General features: G+C 41.6%; 1 protein-coding gene across 1 annotated transcript; it reads right to left on the bottom strand.

Moving 5' to 3' along the window:
* Window positions 1–27,741, bottom strand: LOC306944331 (calpain-8-like; the record flags this gene model as incomplete). Its single annotated transcript, XM_079532824.1, has 21 exons — window positions 1–24; window positions 908–966; window positions 1,557–1,673; window positions 2,564–2,642; window positions 3,659–3,727; window positions 4,662–4,726; window positions 5,334–5,391; window positions 6,283–6,348; window positions 6,814–6,850; window positions 7,600–7,811; window positions 9,509–9,520; window positions 11,434–11,609; window positions 12,322–12,482; window positions 13,475–13,549; window positions 14,845–14,930; window positions 15,552–15,635; window positions 16,456–16,624; window positions 17,218–17,351; window positions 18,170–18,288; window positions 25,803–25,872; window positions 27,505–27,741. 21 exons carry the CDS (start codon window positions 27,739–27,741, stop codon window positions 1–3), a joined length of 2,109 nt encoding a protein of 702 aa, XP_079388950.1.

The following is a 27,741-nucleotide window of genomic DNA, read 5'->3' as shown; positions in this document are numbered from 1 at the left end:
TCAAACCAGTGTGCAGCACAGCCACTGTGGAAGAGGCAGAACAAGGAGTCAGACCATCTGTGAAGCTCATCGTGTGCCACCAGGCACTGCACAAGAGCTCCAGAAGAGCAGGCTTGGAAAAGCCACAACTGTGTTGTAATCTGCTTTATGTGAAGCATCCATCTGCTGTCGAACTTTGGGGAAATTTGTTGCCTGGATTGGCTTCAGACATTGCAAGCAGGGCCTCTTTTGAGGCATGACCTATTCTCCAGGGTAAGCTGCATGGTCTTTCAAAAACAGTAGATTTAGCAATGTATACTTTCAGATAGATTTAACTATCTGTGACTGAAGGTCACAGGGCCTCCTAGCCATCTTCCTCCCTTTGAGCCAGTCTTCAGCAGTAAGGACTAATTGGATGGACCTCTTGGGGCCCTTTCCAGCTCTGTTTCCTGAGATATATTTGTATCCTGAAAGGGGAAGGCTCAAGCTGATTGCTTCTATTAGTTTCAACAGGAGAAATTTGCATTAAAAACAATAGGGAAAAAAGAGACCTGGCATCTAGAAAGGTCTCTTCTAATTCTGGCATGTTGTTCAGTTCATTCTCTGCCAGAAAAGAACATTTTCCTGCTGTGTGTTTTCTAATGAAATGACCACTACCTCCAAAAGTAGGCAGTGAAACTCACTGTGTAAGCATCTTCTCAAGAAACCTTAGGTATTTTGAATATATCTTTATTTTTTACTCATATTAGATAAATATTCATTTTACTAATTTGGACATGCCTTCTGAGCTGTCGATCTTCACAAAAAACAAAGTTTTCCTTTGAATCACTGTTGCGTTTACTATTTGTAGGAGTGATTCTAAAGAAAATAATTATGCAGTCCATTACTGTAGCTTAACCACATAGTATGTTAATCTGACCAGCCTCACCTCTGCTAAAGAAAGCCGAACAACTCCACTCTTCTCTTTATCTAGGAGATGAAACACTTCTGCAAAGTAGAAAAGAGTAAAAAAAAAAAAAAAATCAGACATAAACCAGGGAGTTTGGCAAGTCAGACAAAATGTAGAGGGCTGGCCTTTTGCCATGACGTACTGGAAATCTAGACTGGTTCTGTGGGAGCATACTGCAGCTGTTCTTCTTTCCTCTTACGAGTGATTTGTAGGTTGCTTCATGGGGCAGAATAGTTACATCTATAGCAGCAAACTAAGAGTTGGCAGCGGGAGAGCTACAGCATCCAATGCAATAGTATCTGATTCGATATGGCAACAAAGCTGTAAATTGGGCCTGAGTAAGCACCCTAAGGGATAAATGGCACAATTTAGATGGTACAGGTTGGTGGCCAGAGCACTGAACATAGAGTGTAGATAGCTGTAAAGCAGAACAGTACCTCACACTCTGTGGTCATTCAGACAAAAGGCATTTGCTATTCCTCTTCTGATTTCTCAAACAGACACACTTTTTGTGACACTCTCCCCTTTCCAAGCAATCTGCTACATTCATAGTTAAAAGACACCAAATATTTAGCGGCACCCCAACATTTTCAGGAATTCCCCTTGACTCATAAACAGAGGCACTTACTGAAAAGGGTCTCTAAGCGGATCATGCAGGCCACAAAACCATCAAAATCAATGGTCATCTTGCTGCAGGCGTAGCGGATGGCAATGCTCTGCTGCACCTGGTTGTTGAGCACAAAACCTGAAGGCATGGGAAGTACACAAATCATTAACACACAGCTGATTACTAAGCCATCTTTCATTTGACTTATCCATGGACTGCTGCACCTGGCAGAGCCAGGTGAAGGATGAAAGATGCTTCCTCCCAAAAGATCTACTGGATTCCATCACCCACCTCTGCTGTGGGTCTCTTCCAAAATACATTGCTCTGGGGGAAGAGAGGCATGAAGTTCTCCCATAGCATTTTGTCAAACTGCATATTTCTCATTGTTTTGCAACACAAGCAATCCTATATTCCCCAGATAAATCCCTAATTAGCGAGTCTTGGTGCTGCAGCTGAAAAACAGCAATTGCAGTAGAGCCAATTTCTCATGTGACATACTGGCCTGTATTCAGGTCCATGTCAGTGCTACTTCTGCCTCTGGATCATTCACATAGACTCCACCAAAAAGAAGAGAAATTAAAAAACAGTGCTCCCATAGATAGGCTGACAAGCACTGTTCCAAAAGTGAATAGCACACAGCAGACTGGATCTGGTTGGGGAATCAGTTTTGCACCTTCTCCACTGTAGAGATCAGTGGTAGAAGGAAATGCAGGAAAACGAAGGTTTGGACAGAACTCTGAAGGGAAACAATTAGATTAGGAAATAGTGAGGACAGAAATACAGCAAGTAATAATGAGATGGATAAGCAATAACCACAGCATGGACAATAATGTTAGTGTTTCTGCACGCAGAACAGATGAGTTTTGATGTATATAACAGCATAAAGGACTACCAGGACAGGAGAACAGCACTTGCAATGCTCTGATTTAGGAGATGGGTGGGAACCAAAGCTATGAAAAGTCCCTACTGGACTCCTGGTGCTTTTTAGTGGAGAACTGTGCCAGCCCAATGGCAACCCCAAGGCTCACCTGCCTCGCTGAGAGCATTTCTCATCTCATGGGAGTCAATGGTACCCGAGTAGTCTCTGTCCACCTTCCTGTAGATTGCCTGCAGCAGAGGAAAGAGGGAATGTGGGAACTCTTAAGTTACGGGCACACAACCTACAACCTCAGGTTTCTGATGGCTGGGATACACTGCCCCTAGCAGCCAAAGCTCTTTGAAATATTAATGAGCAAGGGAAGTCTTTCAAGTAGCTACTGGCAAGCAGGGCAGACTGGGAAATTCCTATGGGCTGGCAGCTTGCCTGCTTCCATGTCACATGGTGGCAGACGGGCCATTGAGGAAAATATCCTATCACTTGGCAAACACTGCAACAGATAAAGTCCATTTTTCTTAATATTTCAGACAAGATGACAGATGCTTCCTACTGCCAGCAGGTTTATTATCCAGAATTTGAAATCACCCAGACCTACAGCACAGACTGGAATCGGCTGTCAGGGCTGCCATGCCAACAGCAGCCCCAGAATGGAGGAGAGCTCTCCTCATGGACCTCTAGGACAGATGCTCTGAGTTGACCAGCATCAATCAGGGTAGCAGCAGACTTCCATGAAAGGGGTGTTATCGAACAAAGCAGGTACAGATTTGACCTTACTTTATACTGCTTGATTCTGGATGAACTTTATGGGATATTGTATCTTCTGTCAGAAAAAAAAATTCAGCGTGACTATAGAACTTAATAATACAAAGACAGGTTTTTTGATAGGCCCTAAAAATATGTTTCTTCTGCATGCTGTTGTTCAGCTGGCAAAGTAGCATACCTCAGCAGTGAAGAAACGAGCTCATATGAGCTTTAATACAACAGGCAGCAGAGAGAGCTGCCTTTGCCAACAACAGAAAGGAGTTAATCTGGTTTTCTGGGTTTTGCAAATTATGGGAACGGTGGGGTTAAGATGAAGGAGGATCTGTTTGTGCCCTTGTAAATCAGAGATATTTCTTTGGCCCCAGAACAAACTCCAACTATACAAGAAGGAAATCTTCCATGTGTATCTTAACCCCTCACATATTTCTGGATCTTTACTTGAGAACTGTGAGAGAAGGAGAGACAGTCAGAAATATTACATTACCAAATACATCTGAATCTTCATCCAAAGTGTCTTGAATTCTATAAGCCCCAAGGAGCCAGTCCCATTAGTCTTGGAATGTTAAGTAATGATTCAAACATCAGGATTCCTCTATCCTTACCAAAACTGGAGAGCAACCAGTGATTAAAAATAGCTCACCCAACACAGTACAATCTTGATGCAACATAACTTTTCATTCATAAATACATCTCCATCTCACACAGACATGCCCACAGCTTTATTTTTGCTAAATGTATGCCAAGAATTTCCAGGATATCTGCAGTCTTGAGGAATGGTATATGGGATTGCTAAATACATTATTTTTTGCAGTTAAGAGCAGGTCGAATTCTTTTGGGAAAAAAAATGACTGGCCTTGTGGTGGACAAGTGTTAGAAACCAGAGGAAGGAACTGTGAGCGAGCACATGCTGTCTCCTCAGCATGACTATGTCATGAGACCAAAAGTAGTGCAACCCTGTCAACATGGCTCTTGGCCCTACTACTTGGCCCTTCCCCATGCATCAAGGTAGTGCTAGCCAGAAGAACTGACTACTTTCCCTTGGCTATGCAAAGCTCATAAGCTCCCACACGTCCTACAAGTTATACAGAATTGGGAAGGCCCTCCAGTCTGTCTCTGCTGCTTTGACTTCTGTGTTCTATGAGGAGTACCCAATTTAGAGATGGAAGCTGAACTGTGCTTAAAATCTGCCTCTTGCCAAGCATGCTGTGCATGCACTTGAGACTGCACTGGTGGTGTGTCCAGGCAGAACACTCCTGCTTCTCTTCCCTGCTATTTTTAGGGGAAGGTTTAAGCAAGGAGAGATATAGAGCAGGTGAGAGATCAGCTGACAATGAAATGATTCAGGTTTCTGCCACTCTAAGCTGATAGAGCAGCTTGGCTGAACTTTATGTGCCAGGACAACAGAAACGTAACCTTAGCCTTATCTCATCAAGAAGTTTTGCAAAGGAGTTCCAGAAACTTTAAAGGTGATGACATCCAAAGGATACATCTAAAAGGCTGATCATCTCCCTGCAAGTGTTAATGTTGAATCCATCACTTCTTATATCCTTTCCTGGACAAAAGAGAAGAAAAAGTCAAAATCAGAAATACTTCTTAGGCAAAATTCTTTTCTGAAGACCATGCCGGAGTTGCTACTTGCCTTAAAATCTTGCCAGCAAAGCAAATGCTCTGCCAGTTCTTCCACCATTTCCCTCCAGCTGATTAACATGGCTTTTTTAAGGCAGGAGTGTTAAAAGGGAATGCTCTGGATTTTGGGAGTGGTGATCCTCTATCTGTCTACAGAAGGTATACAGCAAAATAAAAATATTTTCCTACAGTGAAAGCAGATGGAGAGTTCCTGCGACCAGGCTGACCACCAATGGTCCTTCTGAGAGAGCAGAAAGAACATGGTGCCTCTGCAGGACAGTGGCAAGCAGCTCTTGGAAGTGGACTACTTCGTAGCAGAGGTTCAACAAGCCAGGAGAAATTCATCTGGGACAGAACTCATTTTTTCCATCAGCCTTAGCTGACAAAGCTGGGTTTTGTCAGCACAGATCCTACTTGTATGCTTAGAGATTGATGTGCAGGTGTCAGTCTGGACCAAAGGGCAACTTTATGCCTCATCATTTCAGTCCTCACCTCTGAGCTGCATTCAGTGTGAATCAAATTATGGTACTTACTCTTTGCCAAAACCCTATTTAGAATAGTTTGAAGTTCAGTCGCAGTCACTTCACAGTCCTAGACAGAAAACATATTTAAAATGTTAAGATAAAAAGCATTTGAAGCAGACTATATTCATTCACTGTCACCCTACTCTAGGGCAAAATCTTTGATTTTTTTCTAACACTACATTTACCTGCTAACATCACATGAAGGAGATCCTCAGAAACCATGAATATTTCCTAGCATTTCAAGTGGGAAACAAGTGGTTTGTTAGGTGCCATGGGGATGTGGCCCAGTAAAAGTTAACTTTTTATCAGATTTGACTGAGCGGGCTCATTGCTCTTGTTCCTTTTTCAGCTGAAAAGATTCAGGAAAGCATTTGAGATTTTTTAGGCTTATGGATACTGCAGTCAAACAATCCTAAAATTCCCATCTCAGAACTCACAAATGCTTTTCTAACTAACAAGATGTTTTCCCCCTCGACTGCCACTGGCCACCTGTTCATTAAGAGCACATCTGAAGAGGCAGCCACAGGCTGGCACAGCAGCTTTTGTAGATACAAAAATACAGTAACAGAGAGAAAGTTCAGCCATAGCTTTCTGATTCCTGGGGCTTCTAAACAAAAAGGAAGCAATTGAACAAATAGCCAATTGTTGGAATTATATGCTAACTCCACAGGCAATTTATTTCACCATGGAATAATATTTTCATAGTTCTTACTCCCATCACCCATATTTTCAAAGTCATTCCATACCCAGTACTGCTGAGTGAACAAATCACATTTTGCACCAATAAGAGGAAAAATGTAGTAGAACTATTCTACTGAATTGAAGCAGTGAGTTAATAAAAGGGGAGAACTGCCTGTTTTTTGAAGACCAGACAGAAGGAGGAATTGGCAGGCCAAATATTTGCATAATCATAACAGCTAGAGGTCCCATTTTTTTCCTTTCATTTTAATCCACTTACCTCTCCAGAGAGCTTTTGAAATAGAGTCTTGAACTCATCATCTATATCTTTGTTATCAACATGAGGCTAGAGGAAAGAGATGACCAAGATTGTGGTTTACAATATGGTTCTTAAAAGGGAGACATGGATATCATAAAGGAGCTTAACAATGGATGGGTTAGAGAAAGGGAAAAAGAGAGCTTGCTCTACATAAATATCAAGACAGAAGCATTACTTAAATCCTTAGATCACTTAGTGCCCTCCCCATCTTCTACCTATATTGGATGGAAGGCCAGTTTCATGTTTTATGACAAGTCTGGGTGTGTTCAGTTTTTGTGCCACGTGAGCCCAGGTACATGAAAATGCATGTGAAGCTAAACCATAGAGGCAAGTGAAGAATCTCTGTAATCAAACTCCATTTTTCCTGAGCACAAAGTACATAATAGGTGTTTACCTACCATGATCTCAGCCCAAAAATCTCACATCTGTTTTTCCCCATTATGCTTAAGAAAAGTCTATTACAAAAAAAGTCTGTCCAGTTAAGGTGCTTACCTCATATGGTTTTGCCGCCACCATATCACCAATCATCCTAAGAAAAACAAACAAACAAATAAATGAAATAACCAGAAATTTTGTCTCTACTTCTTGCACTTCAATTCATCAGGAAAGCAGACTTTTCTGATATAAAGTGTTACTAAATGCACAGAACAAGTATCCATGTTCCCTGTTTCTGATGTTTCCCATCCCTCCTCTGTCTGTCCAACTTTGCCAATATTTTCTTTGGGAAATCCAGCCTTGTTGTTGTTGTCTGGTATCCAGACTCCTGGTTTCATTTAGTGGCTGCTGTTGATACAATCTTTTATAAAACTATCATTTTACTTTCTTAGAATCATAGAATTGCCTGGGATGGAAAGGACCTCAAAGCTCATCTAGTTTCAACCCCCTGCCACAGGCAGGGTTGCCAGCCACTAGTCCAGGCTGCCCAGAGACACATGCAGCCTGGCCTTAAATGCATCCAGGGATGGGGCATCCACAGCCTCCTTGGGCAACCTGTTCCAGTGCATCAGAACCTTTCTTTGCATCCTTTAATTGTGGGAACTTCTGCTACATCTCATAGACCTGAGGGATCTAGTTACCACTTCAGTACTTGACAGAGGCCACTTGAAGAGCCAGGTCTTTGCAACATGGATGTGTGTGCCACATATGGTAGACTGTGGAAGAAAAGAGGTCCTAGAAATCAGCCTATTTTGCTGATAAATTGCCGGTAGATAGAGCACAGACCTTTACCTTTATGGGTCTCATCAGCAGAAGAGAAAGCTTTAGATAGAAGATACTCACTGAGTTTTAACCTTTTTCTCAGAAAAAACTCGAAGGCAGAACTCTCCATTTTTGTAAGGCTCAAATGTGGATGGCACAATGAGGTACTCTCCCTTGGGCAGTCTAATGCGGCTGGAGACTTCACGCAGGTTGATGTAAGTCTCAGACCGGGCTACTGGTTGGTTCCTTGTGAAGAAAGCACGGTTCAGATGAACGTCTTTGTTATTTTCCAGCTGTCGGAAACATGTTTTTGTTAGAAACCTTTTGACAGTTCATTGGCAAGTCAGCCATCCTATTTAAATTTCAGTGCTTAAAATCCATCTCAAGTTTTTCTTAGCACAAAATGATAAATCTGTGAGTGATGGCGTAAGAGGTAACCACCAGGGTTATGTCATGTGAAACAGTCAGGCAGGTAATTAGAAGGAGAAAATACCCTTCTCTATAAATATTATCTTTTCATATGCCTCTTTACAATGGGTGGTATAGAATAACTAAAAAGAGTATAATGTGTACTCAAATCTGGTCAAACTATTACCTACTCAAGTTGTCCATGTAATGAATATTTTTTGCTCTCATAGGCTGCTCATGAACAAATTTAAATTTCAAAATGCCTTTCAGCAATTGATGGTATGAGGTAGACTTCCTAATTGCACAGGAGTTACAGTTTCTGATTTCTTTAGACACACAGAAGAGAACAGCAAACAGAACAAAATAGTATCAGAAGGTTAAGACTTGCAGAGCCAAATTAGATGATTAAACCAATTTCTGTTAGTTATACTAAAGGTGTTCCTTCGGAATATGGCAAAAATTGTACTTAATTTTTCTGTAATACCAATTTGTTATTAAATGTGAAATGTGGTATAGCTCATAAAACAAAATACTGATATAACAGAAACAGCAGTGTATGAATAACATCTCTTCTTTAAATCTCCTTTTTGTGACTTCTGCTTCATAGAGCTATCTTTCAAAAATTATGATTCAGTGATCCACAGTAGTTGCTAAATAGTTGACACAGGGTGTAGAACATTGGATGCAGATAAGATTTTTCTCTAAGATCAGAACATATAATGATGTTATCAAAAGCCTTAAAATAATTCAGTATTTTTGTCATAAACTGTAGAATAAAATGCTTTTTTCCCCTGCTTCGTTTAAAAGATAAGATTGGATTTGTTATTTATCCAACCACCCTGTCCTTTCTCCCCATCTATCTTAAGCTAGGATTAGACTGCAAAGATTAAGACGTCAGATCCCATATCTTTTTCAACATATAAAGCTCATTTTCCCTTTGCATCTGCAAGGCTGTTAAAAGAACACAGTTAATTGCTACAGGACCACACATTCATTAACTGAGGGAGAAGAAAAGGGCTGAAAAGCATAGGAAAAATTGGCAGTGCAGAGTGTCGGACCTCAGTAATAACTATAGGCTATTCCTATTACCAGACACCCCTGGGGTCTTTTTCTTTAAGAATGAAATTCTCTTTAACTTGTTATTGACATCTAGGAGGATTTGGGAAGGTTGAGCTGTTTGTTTGTTTGTTTTTTTCATTGCCAGAAGCCCCATCTCAGAACTATAAAAGGAATGGATCCACAGAGTCTGGCATTTCTTCTAAAAAATATTAGCTACATTTTCTAAGTTTTAGAGTGCAGAGACTCTGCCTACACCTGTACTAAACAAACAAATTTTTACTTCTGTTGTACGAAATAAGTGGGAGTCAACTTTCAAGAGGTATAAATGAGATCAGGATTAGGATTCAAATGTCTTAATAAAGCTCCGTGCCCCAGTCCTTTGGAAATGGTTATTTAGAACATGAGATTGTCATCCAATGAAAAAGAAGAGCTGTCATTAGCAAGGAGCAAATCCTCCTGGTAGCTAGACTGGCACAAGAATTGCCCATCTGGAAGGAAGAAGTGTTCAGCAACGATTGCATACCTCCTGTGGAATCTGAAAGCAAAAGAAAGAGCTGATGTCAAAGGGTTGCTACATAGGCTTTTCTATTATTAGACAGAAAGAGTCAGATAAACTCTCCTTTGAACACTCAGTTTTCATTCCCACTTACTACACACCTTGTAGTATTGGTTACCATGAAGATCTAGCTTGATCTAGAGTAGTACCAAAAGAAAAATGGGACCTTCCTCCAGAGGAATCTACACAATAGAATTGCTTTTCTCCAGATTTGGTGGTGTGAATGATACTATCAGTTGGAAATATTTCAGTAAGCTTTAAAATGTTCAGCCAGGAAAGTCAGCAGGTTGGTTCTGCTATTTTGCTAAATGAAAATGAGCAGACCTAAAATCTACTAACCTGCTGTTATTGGAATGCTGATTAAAATACAAGGCTGCTGTCACCAGCAAGAAGCTTGAGGATGACTGGGATGCTGTAAGGCACCTAAAATAAGTAGCAAATTTCAATGTTTGGCCCTTTCTATATTAACTAAATGCATGCATTTTTACCTCTGAATATAAGGTAGCTTTTTCAAGATCAAATAGTGTTCTCAGGAATACAGATTCCAGTGAAAGCCAAACAGACTGTGCTCAAAAGGCCCAGAAAAGCTGTTTAAAATATCACCCATACAATGCTTCCAGACTGCATGAGATGGTCCTGTGTGTCTTGTTTATTTTATCCAACACAGTAGAAGCTCAGTGATGAGCTACACAACTTAAAAAAGCTTTGCAAGACAGGCAGGGCTGGGCACGCTCATTTTTACCTTGTATAATACAGAGAACTGCTATGTCCTTGGCCACACTATCAACTGCAGTGATATAAATCTACAGCAGTTCATGACCTGAGAACTTGGATCATAGCTGCGTGCCTACAAGAGATGATTTAGCAGCCATTTCTTTAAAAAGAAAAGCCTCATCTTGTTAAAAGTCACCAAGCCTACTCTACTCTGAAAAAGATCACAGAGGAGGCAGGTGGGATGAAATAGATATAAAGCAAAACTGCACTGCTATCTTCTACAGGGTTGTTTTCAGAGATATGAGTGGACAAACATCCTTCATGCACAAATCCTGGGAAGCAAGTAGACTGGGGTTCTTGACAGTCAACAGCAACTCAGAAAAGTACAAGGTAAGAACCAAAAGTATATGCAAACACTTCAGCCCTAGGGAAAATCCTTCCTAGTTTTGAACCATCCCTCGCAAGATATATTAACAAAAGCCAGTGATTCCCATCTGCTCACACCTATGATAGCTAATAATCTTCAGAGAAATCTAGACAGCACTGAATTGCTTTTCTCCAAATATGACATTGAGAAGCATAATACTGGTTGGAAATTCTTGTATTTGCTTATCTGCCCTTACACCACAAAAGTCAGAGACAGCACTACAGACTTTTTCCCTGTGTTATATCTATGGAGACAGAAGCAATACTGGGAAAATAAGAAAAATAATCTTTAAAAAAGACCAAAAAAACCCCCAAGGCTGAATCAGAACAATAACAACAATAATAGTGTAGACAATGAATCAAAACAATTATCAAATAAAAGGGGAAAAAATAAAGAAAATGACTACTGAGCACTGATGATAGGCTGTAATCAGAACCACTTATCTGGAATTGCCAGGCACCCTGATCCTGTCCCCATTCAGATTTTGAAAGAGAAGGCTCCCATTGAGCCTGCTGCTAAATTAATTGCCTCCAGTTTTACACCATTTTCCTGTTAAAATAAGACAAATACAGAGCTAATTTTTTCTGAATGTTCCCATATTATGTTGGTCAGGAAGAGATGAGAGAAGCTTTTCAGCCACCTTGCAAAACCTAGCTCTTACTGAAGTGTAGATCAAATGTCAAGACGAATACATGATAGATTTTTGCCAGGGTAACAGTGAATAAAACCTGCAATGAGGAACAAACTGTACCTGGTAGAGTGAATAACCAATACTAAGCAGACCTTCTCCCATTCTCTTCTGCCTCCTGCGGTTCTTCTGCATCAAGCCCACCAATATAGTACAGCATGGCTCATTCAAACCCCCTTCATGATCATCGTCTGGTTCATCCAGCCGGATCTTAAACTGGGGATTGATCCAGTACGTTGCTAAAAATCCCCAAGGCAAAACAAGAAGGAGATTTTGTTGTCATTGAAGCCAGAATGGTCGTCACTACAATTACAGAGAAAATCTCTTTGGATGGACATTTGTCTGGAGTTTATCCAAACCTTTCTAGTATGTTACATGGTTTTACGTGTTTCACAGCTATGCTGTATATCAGTGGCAGCCATAGCAAATCAAAACACTGTGGTATTTCCTAGAGTGTAAAAATAAAGAGGGAGGAGCTGATACTGTTAATTCCAGCCAGTCATTTATCTTCAGGAAATGTCCTTGGCTAAGGTTAGTTTTGATTCAAGAGGACCAAAAATCAGGCAGCCTCTCCAGAGGTTTAACCTGAAAATGAATGTGAGACAACTTTACTACTGATCTATGATACTTTCCTGGCTTACCCAGCCCTTTGGAGAATTACTCCAGTCAGTAGCAAAAGCTGTGTAAGTAGGGAAAGCGCACAAAGGGAAAAAATAAAAAGAATGTGGCCATGAATTAACTGCTCAGTGGGCTGATTATCGCTGACAAGGAAATGAGTGTAAATTAGGTCTTGGCTTAGACTGCCAAACTTTGGCTTGCTCTCTGAACCACACAGAGAGATCTGTACCTCCAAACCCTTCCCAATTATAGCCATCCACAGTTCAAAAAAAGCAGTTATTCTTGTGGTTTTGTTGTTTATTTCACCAAATGACCACTTGGCTGGGTCTCCACCTGGGTAGTTCTGGCAACCTCCAGCTGTTGAACCCCGTATCCACTGTCCATTGAACATGGTCAGGTCCCATTTGTTGACCTGGTTGCTTGTCAGTGTGTCAGGAGTCAGATTGCAGATCTCCAGGCGGGTGAATTGCCTTTGAAAATCAGAAAATGCCATCCTAGAACACAAAAGATCATGGTTAATTCATCAGCCCATAACAGTCAGAGCAACTGCATGTGGGTGCCTCTCCCAATGAGGAAGAAAATGTTGGTACTACAGAGCTGCCCAAAGCTTCATTTAATTGAACTCTGAGTCTTAGGACCGGCTTTGGGGAAGCAAAATTTCCCACTCCCTGAATGAGCTGTATCTCACGAAGACAACTGTTCTCAAATGCTGTTACATGTTACAGGCTCAGGGGTACCATTTTCTGTCATCCTCAGTCATGATCAATCCCTCATGGATTGTGCTTTCTAAGTAAACTCAATAAAATTGGTGTACCAAAACATGCAGCAAAATGCTATTAAGTGGGAGCAGGAATTGATCCTCGGGAAAGAGTCACTGCAGAAAAATAATCTCAGTTTTGTATATTGATTTAAAACTTTTCTTGATGCTTATTTTTTACCACTTCTAGTAGCCATGTCTGAATAACAGACCTTGATCACTTCATGCTGCAAGCAGAGGTCTGTTCTCAGCCCTCACAGCTTTATGCCCCACACAGCTGATTGTTCTGAAAGATGGCAGGCATTTTTCTTTCTGTTCTAGGACAGAGTGACATGTGTTCAGCACTGATCCGCACAATCACCCAGCTTACACAGTCTTTCCATCAGGTTTGGGTAAACAGATTCTTCCCCTGTTGACAATCTAAAGTTTTTCACTAGTGTGTAGCATTCAGGCAAAAAACAAGCCTCAAAATATAAAGCATATGAGGTTCATTCTTGCCACATCATTAATTTTATTGCCATCTGGTCTCTATATTTTGAGTAAGCACTGAGTTATTCAAGCTCTAATAAAAGGTAATATTTAAATGGGAAGGAAAATAAACAAGAGGCTAACCACCTACATGAATTAACTCAGTGCTATCAGTTTCTCTCCATCCAACTGAAAGGACTGCTTAAAAACCATATTTGCACATACAATACCCAAAAGATTGTGCTAATTAATGATGCTCACCAAAATTCTCCATCATCTACTTGCTTATCCAGAGCCTGTTTTTGTTTGGGATCAATATAATTCCATTCAGGAGCACTGCAGACAAAGCACAAAAGCAACCTGCTCAGTTGTATTTCATTCTGCAGTGAAGTCAGACAGTTAGCTTCTGTCTTCAGTCACAGATGACAAACTTCTGTGTATTTCTACAACCACTAGACCTTCTGCCTCTTCCTTCAGCCACACAGGGCTGGAATAAGATTGCAACCAAAACTGCAACAAATAAACCTTGAACAGAGGTGGCAGAAAATACAAATACTGCAGGCTGTCTGGACTGAGTAGCATGCAGCCCAAAAACAGGAAGAACTTCACAATTATCAGAACTATAGAGAAGCCTGATATTCTCCCTAGGGAAATGACATAAACTCTGCTGCTGGGGTCATCAAAAATATGAAAGCAAAAAGGCAGAATTAGAACAAAATCCTGCAAAAAGCAGTATTGCTTCAGTCCCACTCCAGTGTCACTGTGCAGCACGCCAGATTCTGACTTCATCTGCTTCCACGTGGCTGTGCAGTTTGCTACCTGTTTCAGTAGGGTTGTCCCATGGTAAAACAAGTGCAGCAAGACCAGGATATGGTATGTGGGGACAGAGACGTGTTATCTTAGGCATGAGCAAAGCAGCTCTGATAAAGATGGGAATAATTACAACATCTAACCATATTTTCTATATCAGCACCAGTACTATGGTCAAGAAAGGAACCTGAGATCTCAAAAAAGTCCTCGCTAAAGATATACCAAGGCCCAAATGAAAGTAAAATACATACTGTTATGAAAATAAAAATAAGTGATTTGTTGTCTCCGTCATTCCTGTGAGATTCCAAGCCCTGACAGCTTCTGATTGCTATTCAAGCTTCTGGTCCTTAGTTGAGTCATCATCTCCTTTTTTTCAGAATTCTACAGTGTAAATCAAGTACTGGTCAGATTTAGAACTCTAAAACCTCAAAACTGACTTAGAGGTGCAGCAGGGTAGCAATGCAATTGGTTTGCCTGTGCTGCTAAGGTCTTGGTAACAACAATGGGGTCTTCTAAGAAAAGTCATCTTGAGAAATACATGAGTAAAGTTTGCATGGGTTGCAAATCTTACAACCCACAGTTAAAACATAGCCTGTTCTCTCTTATTAGAAAGCTCCGCCTGAGGCAGGGAAGAATGTCCACTGGGCAGAACAGATCAATATGTAGCCTTGCTAACAAATTAATAGTGTTTTATTCCAATGGATTTACCATCTTTCCTAAATGTGCTTTGTGATTTGATTAAACTGCATAATCTCAATTTAATTTTCAAAGGATACCAAAATACATAGAAGAGGGAAAGGCAGGGGCATATAAACACTTACTTATCACTCCACGCTCCAGTCCATTCTACTTCACCCCAGGGATTTCTAAGCCTCACAAGTTTCTCTGTCTGTCCTCGGTAATAGACCTAAAAGATCGACAACAAACAGAACTTCAGCACTCCCATTACTCCAGTCATCATGGAGCAATTGCTTTTCAGCAAGGATAAAACATGATTTGTACTTGAGTGATGCAGTCCATTACAATTTCCAATAGCTAAGAGACACCTAGATGTCTTCCACTCTTATTTTTACATTATCCTGTGCCACCAAGCGGGCCATTAGCTGCAACTCTCACCATTTCATATAATGAAAGCAACCTGCAAGGAAAAACATCAGCTATAGAACAGCAGAATGTCTTCATCCTCAAAAGACATTGCACAACAGAGCAAGGTTGGAAAGAGATTATTTAGCACAGAAATCTCTGTAACAATTCCAGTTCAGAGAAGTGTGAATATCTAGGGCAAGTTCGGCAGGTGAGTCTGGTGGAGCTGTTCACTAAAGAGGCTTTGAGTCCTTTTCCATTTGAGCTGATGGGCAAAGCACACACTTCCGTAACATGTGGCACAAGAATGTGCAACATTTTTATTTGGTCAATCACAGAAAGACATCAAAAATCTGAAGGCACTGCAGTGTTGCAAGTCGTTTTGTGTAATGGCAGCTATAAAAACTTCAGCTAAGCTGGACAAGCTGAGGAGAGGCTGGCTTACCTCTTCTGCCCCAGTGACAGAATAAGCATGTCCCTTCACCAGCTTCAGACTTGTGATTGCTTCTATTTCTGCTGCATGAGTTATCTGAGGCAAGAAAAATATACCAAATTAGGGCTACATATTGTGTATGGATACATCTCTCACAAGCAGATTAATACAGGAGAAGACAGCCAAGGTGATAATGCATAATGAATATTAATACTCCCAATGCAAAGTAAATTAAATAGAGGTGGGAACTGTGGCAAGAGTTCACCTCCAGAACTTCCTGCCTCAAATATACAGTCCTTGCACAGCAGAGACTCGAGAATGTACCATGAAATTTAAATCTAGAGCCAATTTCTAGCTCAGGTAACAGACCCAGTCACCTGCAGAGATGTGCTCACGTCAACTCAGCTCCAACCTGCCTTGGTTGAACTAGGATTTGAAATGAGATTATAGGACAGGATGTAAAAGGTATGGAGTTTCCAAAACATATACAGACTCGTCAGTAACATAGGAGATCTTGTATGATAGGTGTCAATGATTTTTAATTGAAAACAAAGTCAAAATCAGAGTACAGTCTACAACAAAGTACCTCAAATGGTTTGTGTCTAACAGCTCAGTGTCTGGAGCTAACATTACACATCATTTGAATGAGGAAAGATACTGAGAGAATGAGAACGGGGTTCAGGAAGACCTGTCCCAAGCTCATGGCTCTAAGCACTTCAACAGGCTGTCTTGTAAAAAGAGAGCTGGTTATTTAAAGCCTTGTCCAACATTTGTACAACTGAAATCAATAAAAGTCTCACACTGACTGTAATTTGCTTTTAATCCAGACCTTCACACCTATCCCTACATGAATCCAAGTATGATATTGACAAAAGCCTGGAGGAGCAAAGAAAGTAAAGCAATGGCAGCTTCTTACATCAATGGAACAGCCGAGCAGTGAGCCAGCCCTCAGAGCCTTCTGGATGATTTGGTACAGGTTTGCTGGAGCCCTCCGCAGGTCATAGGATTCAGAGATGCCTCCAGTAAAATCCTCGAACCCCTCTATAGTGGACCCTCCAGCTAGAGCCTCATAAGAACCATTCAGCCTGCAGGAGAGATGACAGAGCTGTGTGAGGCCATCTCCACTTGCAAGGATAGAATCATAGAAGCCTTAGAGTTGAAAAAGACTCTTAAATGTCATCTTGTCCAATTTCCCTGCAACAAACAGGAACATCTACAGCAGATCAGGTTGCTCAGAGCCCCATTCAGCCTGACCCTGAGTATCTCCAGGAACAGGGCACCAGCCACCACTCAGGGCAACCTGTGCTAGTGCCTTACTACCCTCATTCTGAAAGACTTCTCCCTTATAGCCAAACTAAATTTACCCTCTTTAAGTTCAAAACCATTTCTCCTTGTCTTATCACCACAAACTCTTGAATCTGTCCCCTTCTTTCCTGTAGCAGCCCTTTAAATATTGAAAGGAAAGCATGTGTGCTGCAGAAGTAAGGGCTTATAATGTAATATCTATTAGTACATCTGATCATCATCGCGACCTGGGGCCCCTTGAAACAGAAGTTTGGCAATATCCTGTCTGGACATGTAAAAAGAAATGGTGGAACAGATGATGCCTTCAAGTGATGTATCTAATACCCACCACTTCTGCACACCCAGGAGCACTGCCTCCCATCTAACCACATACTTGGCGTAGGCTTTCTCCAGCAGGGCGCTCCAGAACTCATTGCCTTCCTCTGAATGCACGAAGAGTAGTTCACCATTCTTGGTGGGCAGCCGGTCATCTACCACCACGTCCACCCACTCCCCGTACTGCCAGAACTAATGAGAAGAGAGGAAGAGATGGTCAGGGCTGGTGTGCACACTGTGGCTCTACACTACTATCTTCCTCTGCTGTGTCACTGAGGCAAATTCTTCCCAGTCCTGTGAAATGCTGAGTAGGCTCCTTAACACTGTCAAAGAGTTGCTGATAGGTAACGTTAGCAGCAGGTAACGTTCTTGCACATAACACGTGTTCTGTTCTCCATGCATAGCTTACATGACGGAGGGACCAAAAAGCTAGTGAATATACAGAAAACCTGAAAGTCCACTTCTCTTGTCTACTATCTTTTGAAAAAAAAATCACGCCACTGTAAAAATGCTGCAAGGAGAAATCACCCAAAAGAGGAAGAACTTGGTAATGCCAGTCTTTTCTGAAAATACTGGGAAATGTATGAGTTGTTAATATATGTTATAATGTTAATAGTCATTTTTGCCTGGGCACTTAAAACGTTTACTCTAGAATTTGTTGCAGCCATGGAGAGAAAGGAAAGAGAATAATTCAGATGACATCCTCTCTTCTGAGCTGAGCAGGAGCATGTGGGGAAAAATACAGATCATGGCCTGAACAGGCAACTACTCTGTGAGAAAGAGCTTTTGTTAGCTTGGGAACACAAGTAAACTGCCTCTAGCTGCTGCATGTAGAAGAAACTGTTTTGTGAGAAACTGCTGTAAATTCTGTTCTGCTTTTTTCCCCTCCATCAATGTCACTTACATGTTGTAATTATTAATACTCAGCTTGCGGGGGGAAAAAAAAGCTGCTTTCAGATAAATACTGTGGTTTTCCTCATTTATTCTCAATACCCTGATCAGACAGTTACCTGAAAATGAAAGATCCCAGCATAGTCCTCCTGGAAACTCTGAGCCTCGGGAACAACGTGGTGCAGAACATCTGGATTCAAAGTCAGAGATGCAATGGCAGCCAGGAGCCAGCAGTCACCTGCAAACACACATGATCCACAGTGGAGAAGTTTATTAATAAATAGTGTCTTGTTGAGCTGATTCCTACACCAATATATCACGCTCCCACATAGATCAGAGCACCAGCATAAAGTCCTCTGCAAGGTCCTGCTGGATTCAATGTTGGTTCAGCAATTCATTCTCCTCGTGCTGTTTCTCCTTTGCTCATTTTCCACTCACCCAGACCACATAGGTATTGCAGGGCCCCTGTCAAGCTGATCGCAGTGGTAATTTTAATGGTCTAACTTGAGCTTTACTCTTTTGATTTTTTAATGAAGCTCTGAAAGCAGGCTGTTTTAGCAGAGATTTTTAATACCTTCAGGAGACCAAGAGCAGAGCCAAGAAAAAGGAAATTTGGGTTTGTGGGTTGCAAAGCCTGGCTGAGCAGCACAGAGTTAATGACTTGTGCTCCCTCAACTAGCCCCAAGCCAATGCACCTGGGAGAAGCAAAGGATTATGCATATATATATATATATATATATATATATGCATGCATGTATGTAGGCAGGTATATATACTTTAGCCCTTTCTTTGAAGGTCTGGACTTGAACCAGCTCTTAGGATTATTACTTCAGCTCTACTTATGAGTCAGATGGAAACAGAAGTGCAGTGGGATGTGTGGGAGCACGTGAGCCTTTTCTTTGGCTCACTGCTTGTCCTGGAAATGAGGGAGCTTTACTGGAGGCTGGGTATCTTACAGCTGTTTGCTGAGTAGCTTGCTTGTTGTGTTGGGTAGGTGAAAGCCTTCACTTGCTGATGGGAAACTCAAAGACCCATGGACTTCTTAGTGTGTATTCTTATCACAAAGAGTAGGAAGCACTTCCATGGGTTCAGTGTTAATTTCTGAGGTCTGCTCTAAGCTTGGAAAACAAAATTTCTCCAAAGGCGCTAAAACTGCCCTGGTTCCTCGCAAGTTGTGTGCCAGGACACAGGGTTTTTTGGGTAAATGCATATACTGCAGAATAAACTGGCATAATAACTCTTACTTTACTGAAAGTAAACTAGTGGAGAAACCAAGCAAGTTTAATCTGTATCATGAATTAATATCTTAAAGTGAGGATTAGCTCTTCATATTGACTTGGGCTCTTTGTTTCAGTACCACAATTACTATAACTCTAAAGATGATATTCTAGAACTTGCCCGGTGCTGGAAAGTACCCAGGTGCCTCCTATGAGCTGAACCAGAAGCAGCTGCTCCCAATCAGACAGAGGCTTGAGAAAAACCTGTGAAGTTCCCTCCTGTAATGACCTGTAGCCACTTGAGCTGGCCAATTTGATAGAGGTGCAAAACCCTGATTCAACCAACTTGTGGTGCAGGCATTTCCAATGGGAAATGTAGCATTAGTAGGTAAAGGCTCCACAGCCTACCCCAACACTGCCCTGTGCCATCCTGGCTGCCACACTCAGGAAATAACATTTAAGTTGGAAAGGGGGTAGTAACTGTCTGATCAGGGTACTGAGAATAAAAGAGGAAAACCATAAGGGGTTACTTGCTTGTCCCAGTCACCTGCATTCCTATCAGAAGAGGTTAAAAAACTTGTGCTACTTCTCCTATACAAGTAAAGTTTGAAGAGGAACTGTGAGAAAGGATAAATGCTACTTTGGGGGGAAAAAAAAAGAAAAAAGAAAAAAGAAAAAAAGAGGAAGGCTAAATCAGAATAAAAGTGTCACGAAGTGGAATTTGTAAAATGTGACTGCTGTGCATATAGAAAAGTCCAATAGCATCAGCATCTAAAATGACTATGACCAAAACACTTTTGACATTCATTTTCACCCCAATTACCTCAAAAATTATTTTGCTTTCAGTAGGAGAGGACTCAATTCACTGGCTTGGAAGGCTTCTGCTAGCCTCAGGTACCCACATATAAAATAAATAAAACTGGGAGAGTGCAGGGTTGGGGAGGGGTTGAAAGGATTGAAGAACTTCCTCTCCCAAGGAAACAGATGTAGGGAGAAAAAAAAATGAAACTAAGAATATTCCAACCTGCTTTGTACCCTCTTGTCTGAGGCTTTTATTGGTATACAGCTGTGTGCTTTATGCAGTTCTAATTTCTACTTTTCCCTGCAGTTGTAGAATTACCATAGTAAGTCTGAGGAATGGGGTTAGGCCAGCAGACCTCATTTTTTCCACTTCCCCAAGCTTTTTTTTCCTGCACAGAAGGTTGCTCCCAAGTAGGTGGCAGAGCAGGATTCCTGGTGCCCAGTTGTGTCCCTCTGCCCCAGTGAGACCAGAGGAGCTCTGTAGCAGAAAGTTACTGCTTTTCCAAAATGTAACATCCGGAAGGGTTTCTTCTTCCTGGTTACAATCTTTACAGCTGGTGGAAGGGAAACTGCTGTGGGCTTTGCTGTGGAGGGTATAAGTTTGATGCAAAATTAAACTGAAGAGTCAGTGAAATGAGAGGGGTTTCTTTAAATCTGTTATTTGCTTCTCTGACTCAGAACTGACCAATTTCAGAATCTCATCCCTGAGATGGCAAATGCAGCATGAAATCCTTTACAGCTTTCTTACAGTAAGAATTAACTTCCTAGCATCTGAGAGGTTGAAAGGCATTGGCACTTCTTCCTGCCACAAACACACCATGCAATCTGGCTTCCAGGGGAGCATTAGGGGCAAGCTGACTTGGGAAGAGTTCTATTGGAAGAGTTGCAGTGGGGAACATAGCCTTAAAACCTGCTTTGCCTGCCCTGAGCAATGCAAAGTCCTATCTCTAAGCTTTACTCAGGGGCCTAATACCTTCTGCTAAGACTGTGGCAGAACAGCTGTTAACTGCGACCCCTGAAGGGAATCAGCTGGGAATTAGCTGCTGTGCAGTAACTTGGTGAAACAGAAAGGTTCGCATGGGATGTTCAGGTAGATGGTTTGGAACTGAATTATACACAAGTAATGCATTATATTCAGGTTCCTGTGATGCTGGCTTTAACACAAATTAAAGAGAATAGAAGAAGCTGTCCATAAAGAGCAACCAAGATGAAGCCTAAATTGCACAAACTGCTTCTTCTCATACACCTCAGTGGAATTCCAGCTTATTAGTAAGTTTTCTCAGCCTTTCTCAATGGATTCCTAGGTTTTTTGTTGTCTGGTGTTTTTGTTGTTAAGTACAAGGTTCCATTAAGTGCTGTTTGGTTTTTTTTGTTGGTTTTTTTTTTTTTTTTTTTTTTGTTCCCCCCCCCTCCAAAGTTCAACTTAGTTTTGCTGACAGCAGCTTTAATAGTTCTGTTTGCATGTATATTAATTATGCAGTATAGCATGGCAGTACAACATCCCCAGAAAGGCAGCTGATGTAGGACCACAAAAACCTGTCCTGATACAGCTGCAGGTTGTCAGTTTTCAGACTGTGAGGAAAGCATTTCATTCCTTTCCTAAAAAGTGAATTTTGGAAGGGAGAAGAGACAAGGCCAACTGGCCAATGAATTAAATATGTAATTAGAATTTATTTCCAATGAAATTATAGTCAGAAAAATGATAGTATCAAAAAGCATTTTTGCTCACAGCATATACTTGAAGTTGTACCCCTTTAGCCACCTCATCATTTAGCCCTATGAGGGCACATACATTGCTTTCTGCTCAGTCTCATATTTTGTGAACATAAGTTTCAGATAAGTGCCAATTACACTGTTTACTGCTGCTACTGCTGAATGTGCTAAAAAGAAACCAACCTGATCCCTGGATCCAAAGCCATCTGTAATGCTTATAAAGTCCAATCTTATTTAATTTGAAGTAATTATGACCTTGAGTTTGTGGTGAAGAAGTTGAATTTGAAAATTAGCAGTGCATGTGTTATATGTATACAATTACATACACACAAACACATGCATATCCTGCTTAGAAACATCACTTTGGGTGTTAGGGTACTTGAACTAGAACCTCTTCTTGCTCACATGTGCACTGCATTGCCTCTGTTCTCAGCACCATAAAGGTGCTTTGTGGTTTACAGACAACCAAGCCACTGCACTGGACACTGAATCCTTGCTGGTCTGGGAGTTGTGCAACTCCTCTGCGTTGAAGTTTACCCAAGTACACTGCAAGCATAGGAGCCATTAACATTAATGTGGAATTTGATTAGTTTTGGTTGCTGCAGAGCAGCACTTGGTTTCTGTTTAGCTACTATTAAAGCATCCACACTCAGAGCATTTGCACTCATCATTGAGTTACTGATAGAGTAAGTTAAGCCAACAGTCAAGGTGCCTGTTTCCAAGATCTAACAGACAGCACAGGAGCATTTCTGGGGTGAATGTTTTCTGGCTTGCTGCTGATTCATCAGTGCCAGGTTTCAGATTGGTCTCCAGTCTGCCTGTTACCTTCTCAATCTGCTTGAGAGATATGACACATACAAGGCACCTGTGAGGGATCCTCAGCTGGAGAAGTGCCTTGGTGGCAGCCATGTTGGCTACACAGGACCTATGCTGGCAGCCCAGACATGTTCTAAGACTTCAGAACAAGAGCTGCCCTGTGAATATAACTGGTCCAGATCTGGAAAACTATTAAATGAAGAGGCTTTTGTTAAGTTAAACTTATGCCACTTCCTTCTCAAGGCCTTCTGCAAACAGATCTGTGGTTAACTTATTCACATAGCTGCAAGGAAACTTCATAAGTCACCTCTAATAATGAAGTCTGTGAGCGCATTTCAAGTTGCTACTAGGCAATCAAAAACCTATGGTTCAAAGTACGTTTAAAATATTTCAGGTCTTTCAAGTTTCCATCAAACTTCCCAAGCTGATATTCATCTAGCCTATGCTGTTGTCAAAGAAATAAGTTTAATGGAGTGAGACTGACTCTGGGTTTTCTTGTTCCTTTTGTTCACGTAAACCCAGACCTGCAGTGTTATTTTTGAAAGAAAAGGAACATGTCTCAGAAAATTATTAAAAGTAGGCTCTATTTCCCTAAAGGACTTGTTAACAGGTCACATACGAGGCTTATGTAAATATGTAATCAGGGTCTGTTTCAATAGAAGGGTTTCACATGACAGCTTTAATAACAACTACTTTGATATTCAAGGTATTGGATCAAATACCAAGAGAAAAAAAAAAAAAAGCATAGCGTGCCTCTGAGATGTAAAGCAAACACCTGAGCATGAAGTTCAGACTGAGGTAAGCCCCACACCTCTGTTCTAAAGTTTGTTTTTGTTAAGGGTCAGCAGGCAGAAGTGATTGCCTTTCAGAAACAAAGGGGGGCTCTATTTGTTCCTTCATTGCTTTTTCTGCCTTTGTGAGAATATGATCTCTTAAAATGGTTTTACTCCTTTTTAGAGACAAAAAGAAGCTCATAACAAAAGCAGAATCAGATTATGGGGCTTTTTGTCCAGGTTTGGGGGGTATATTTCAGGACACATGCTTGGGCTCCAGCAGCCAGCCCCATCCCCCACTTTGGTCCAGACCCATTGCCACCACTATTTAGTGGGATTGGTACTGCCTTGTGAAATGAAAATCCATTTAGCACAAAGGGCTGGAAATCCACAGAGTCATTCAGGAGGTGATGGAAAAAGAGTCTGAGGGTATTTGCATCCGGTTTATGGGCTTAAGACAAATAAGCATAGAATCATTAAGGTTGGAAAAGACCTCCAAGATTATATAGCCCAACTGCTGACCAATCAACCACAACCATGCCCATCAAACCATGTCCCTAAACACCATGTCTACGCATTTACTGAACTCCAGAAATGGTGACTCCACCACCTCCCTGGGCAGCCTAAGAGCAGATTCTTCTCTCTTATAAGCTGTCAAGGTTTTACTTCAGGTGAACGGTTGTCATGGAAATTTTTTATGCTATTATAGAAACTTTCTGAATTGGAAGTGACAAGAAATGTCACTTTTATTACTTATCTGAACAATTCTTCTAAAATACAGTAAATGATTCCCTGTACTCTGCTCTGACATCCACCAAATAAATATCCTGGTGCAGATATATGATTGGGCATCTTATTTCTAGCAGCTGGAATATAGACCCATGCACCAAGGAATTTCTTAGTGATCACTTTAATAGTGCCATGTTTACAGGACCAGCACTGGTATTATTTATCACCAGCAAGTTGCAGAAATTGTTTGAATCTCATCTGCAAAGTGGATGGGATAGAAGAGCAGTGAGGTCAGGAGTGCTGCAGTAAGCAGCACAGAAGGGAGACAAGCTGATTTTTCCATGTCTCATCTATCAAATTCTCATTACAAGAGTTTCAGCCTTTTTGCCTCTATATGCAGTCAGGAGAGGCTGCTGCTGCTGCCTTCTGCAGCTGGATCTTATCAGCTGGGTGGGCAGGAAGAGGCCAATGCATTAGCTACCAGAGAGGGGATAAAATCTATTTGCATAGCAACTTTGCTTAAATGATGGCAAGCACTAGAGAAAAAATGGGTAGAAAGGATGGCTTTACTGTGATGGGTCCAGGAGAGAACGACTGCTGTCTGAGACATCCCATCAGCATCAGGCCCCAGTTCACAGAGCCAGGCACCACTGCCTTTTCCAGTGGTGTTTTTCCATACTGTGTCCAGTCACTTCTTGCAGCTCTACACTGAATGCCAAACAAACAGAAAGAATATTCAGCAAGAAGGACTTGGAGAAAGTTGCCTGTGGTGGATTTTTCACTGAGAGTGTTGTGAGGTGCTGGCACAGGCTGCCCAGAGCACTTGTGGATGCTCTATCCCAAGAGGCGTTCAAGGCCACATTGGATGGGGCCCTGGGCAGCCTGGTCTAGTGACTGATATAGGAGCTGACAACCCTGCCTGCAGCAGGGGCTTAGAATTAGGTGATCTTGAAGTCCCTTCCCACACAAGCTATTCTATGATGACCTGAATGAAACACATCAGCTTTGTAGTATATTTTCACGTATTCCTTGTTCCTAACTCAGGGACCATCCCTCTTGGCATGAAATAGCAAGTCACAACCCCAGTCCCCGTGCCTAAACAGTTCCTACTCCATACCTCGGTGTATGGCAAAAGATGATGATAAGAGTTCCTTCAGATGGGATACAGGCACTACTGAGCAATAATAGGTAATAAAGAAAGAAAATTGACTCACGTCTTCCAAAAACCAACAGCTCAAGAGGAGTGCAATCTATACCCAGAAAAATATTGCTTCCTTGGCTGCTAACCTTTAAATGAGGCTAATGAGGGGTGGATCCAGGCTCTACCTCTGCTGTTCACACAGTGCATTGCTTGCACCTGAGCTCCGTGGGTTAGGCATGCCTTCTCACCTGGAGCTCAACCATTGGCTCAGGCTGTGACCTGTCAATTCCACTGCACTGGGGGATCGGGTGTTTTCATTATTTTTTTTTCCTTCATATTTTTATTTTTCTTTAAACTGGGACTAGGTCTTGCTCAGCCTCCTAAGTAAAAATCCTCTATGATCAGGCTAGAGGATAAAACTTTCTCAGTGTCCCTTGACTCTTAGAAGACACTCTTACTGGGATGAGGAATTTTAATTTAAGCTTCTTGTTTTTTAACAAAAGAAAAAAAGAAGAAGAGAAAAAAGATGAAGAAAAACAAAATGCAGAAGCGTTGTATTTACCCAGCTCTCCTTGGCAAACATCTGTCCGAGTAGCTCCTCCGACTATGAACTGAGGATTGTCACATAAGTCCTAAAAAGACATGTTTTCAAAGTCATCCTCCCTGGTCTGAAATGTTCTCTTTTTTTTGTTAATTATTCCAATGGGAAAGTTCAAAAGATATTAAATGTATATAGTTGTATTAAGGAGAAGCTTCCCCTTTCTCCCAAGCATTCCCCCAGGGGCAGCAATGGACATCCTCTAGGGAGACCAAATTCTTGCCTGCTCTCCCGGTAGCTGCCTGTGAGCGTGCCTGTGTCACTGGGCCATGGAGGCAGGGGCAGCCCAGGACTTCTTTATGTGTGCATGAAGAGTCAGACTGTTGATCTCTTTTTGCAGTAGGTGTAATTTCAGCAAGATACTTCTTGCTTCTGTGATTATCCAGCTGTTGGCTGCCTCACAGCTGTCTTGGTGGACAGGAGGCAGCAGCAGGTTACCTACCACATAGAAAAGTTTGTGTTGTGAGATCTTTTTGTTGTTGTTTTGGTGAGTTTTTTCCCCTCCGAACTGGTGATTTGTCACAGCACCTGCTGGCTGTCAGCTGTATGTGACATATTACATGACATGCTACACATTTAGACAGCTGCTTCTTCTGAGCCACTGCCAAGCACCACATACACATTTCTCACAACTGCATTTCTAGCTCTTCCTCTTCTTGGAGCATGTCATAAGTTGATGGTGCTGTTTTCCAGAGACCTATAAAACTCAGGGGATTTCACAGTTCTTGCTGCAGAAGTGCCCATTAAGGTGCTGTTTGACCACTGGGCTTGCAAGAGTTGAAACTTGGAGTTACTGAATCAGTAAAATTCTTTTTCTATCTTTTTTGGGTAGGTAGGGAGAAAAAAAAATAGGCTTTAAATTTTTCCCTCTTGTTGCCTTCCCCGCATCAGACAAAGGTTATTTGTGTTTTTTCTTCTTCTTTTCCTCCATTTTTTCCTTCCTCTTCTATTTCAGAATCATTAAGGTCGGGAAAGACCTCTATCAATTCCAACCACTGATCCATCACCGCCTTGATGTTCCAGGGAGAGGTAAAATAACGGAGGAAGAGCAAAACACATACAGAAATCAACGACTGAAAAATGAAAGGATAGGAAAATCTTTGAAGCTGTGATTGATTTATATATTTTGATTTTAAGACTTTCAGTGCCTTTTTTTTTTTTTTTTTTTTTTTTTTTTTTTTTTTCTGGTGAAAATGACTATTTTTAATGAAAGGCCATTTGCAGGATGTGTATATTTGAGAGATGACCGTTCCAGTCAGGTGCTTCTCAGCTGTTGCAGGTAGAGGAAAGCAAAGCAGAGGGTTTATGGAAGTGTTAGCTTAGTTCCCTGAGGTACCAGTGGAAGGACCATGGATGGACACCTTCACAGGCAATGGTTGGTGCCATTGGGTAGCCTGGTAACACATGGAGAGTTTTTGTCCTTCTTGGACTGTACCCTGAACAGGAATCTCTGGTGAGCTGGGATAGAAAGGGAGGAATCCAATTCCCAATAGTCAGTTATAGGATTCTGTGCTTTAAGAAAAGCTTAGGTAAGGCAGGGTAGAATCAAGTGAACGAAACATAAAGGAATAGCAGGCATTCAGCATCACTCTTTTGGCATGGATGTGCTCCGGTGAATGCTAACCACCCAGACCCAGCCAAGCATGCCATGACACAGCGCTCTTACCGTGGGCCGCTTCCAGACTATTCCCTGGGTTTTGAAGGAGTAAGGTCCCAGGTCCTGGTATCCCAGTGCAGACGGGCAGGCAGGGAACTCCTCATCCTTGAATAGAGTCCCAGTCTGAAGGCACTTCTGCTTCAGTGCCTCGTAGTCCTGGCCCAAGTAGCTGAGGGCCTGCCTGCAGGAACCCAACCCCTCAGCAGCCGCTCGCTCTTGGCACAGCCTAGCTGCTAGCCCAGCCAT

Source organism: Tetrao urogallus (assembly GCF_951394365.1).
Source record: "Tetrao urogallus genome assembly, chromosome: 2".
NCBI classification, from domain to species: domain Eukaryota; kingdom Metazoa; phylum Chordata; class Aves; order Galliformes; family Phasianidae; genus Tetrao; species Tetrao urogallus.
Note: the sequence above shows the minus strand (reverse complement) of the source record. Positions and strands in the feature narration are given on the sequence as shown.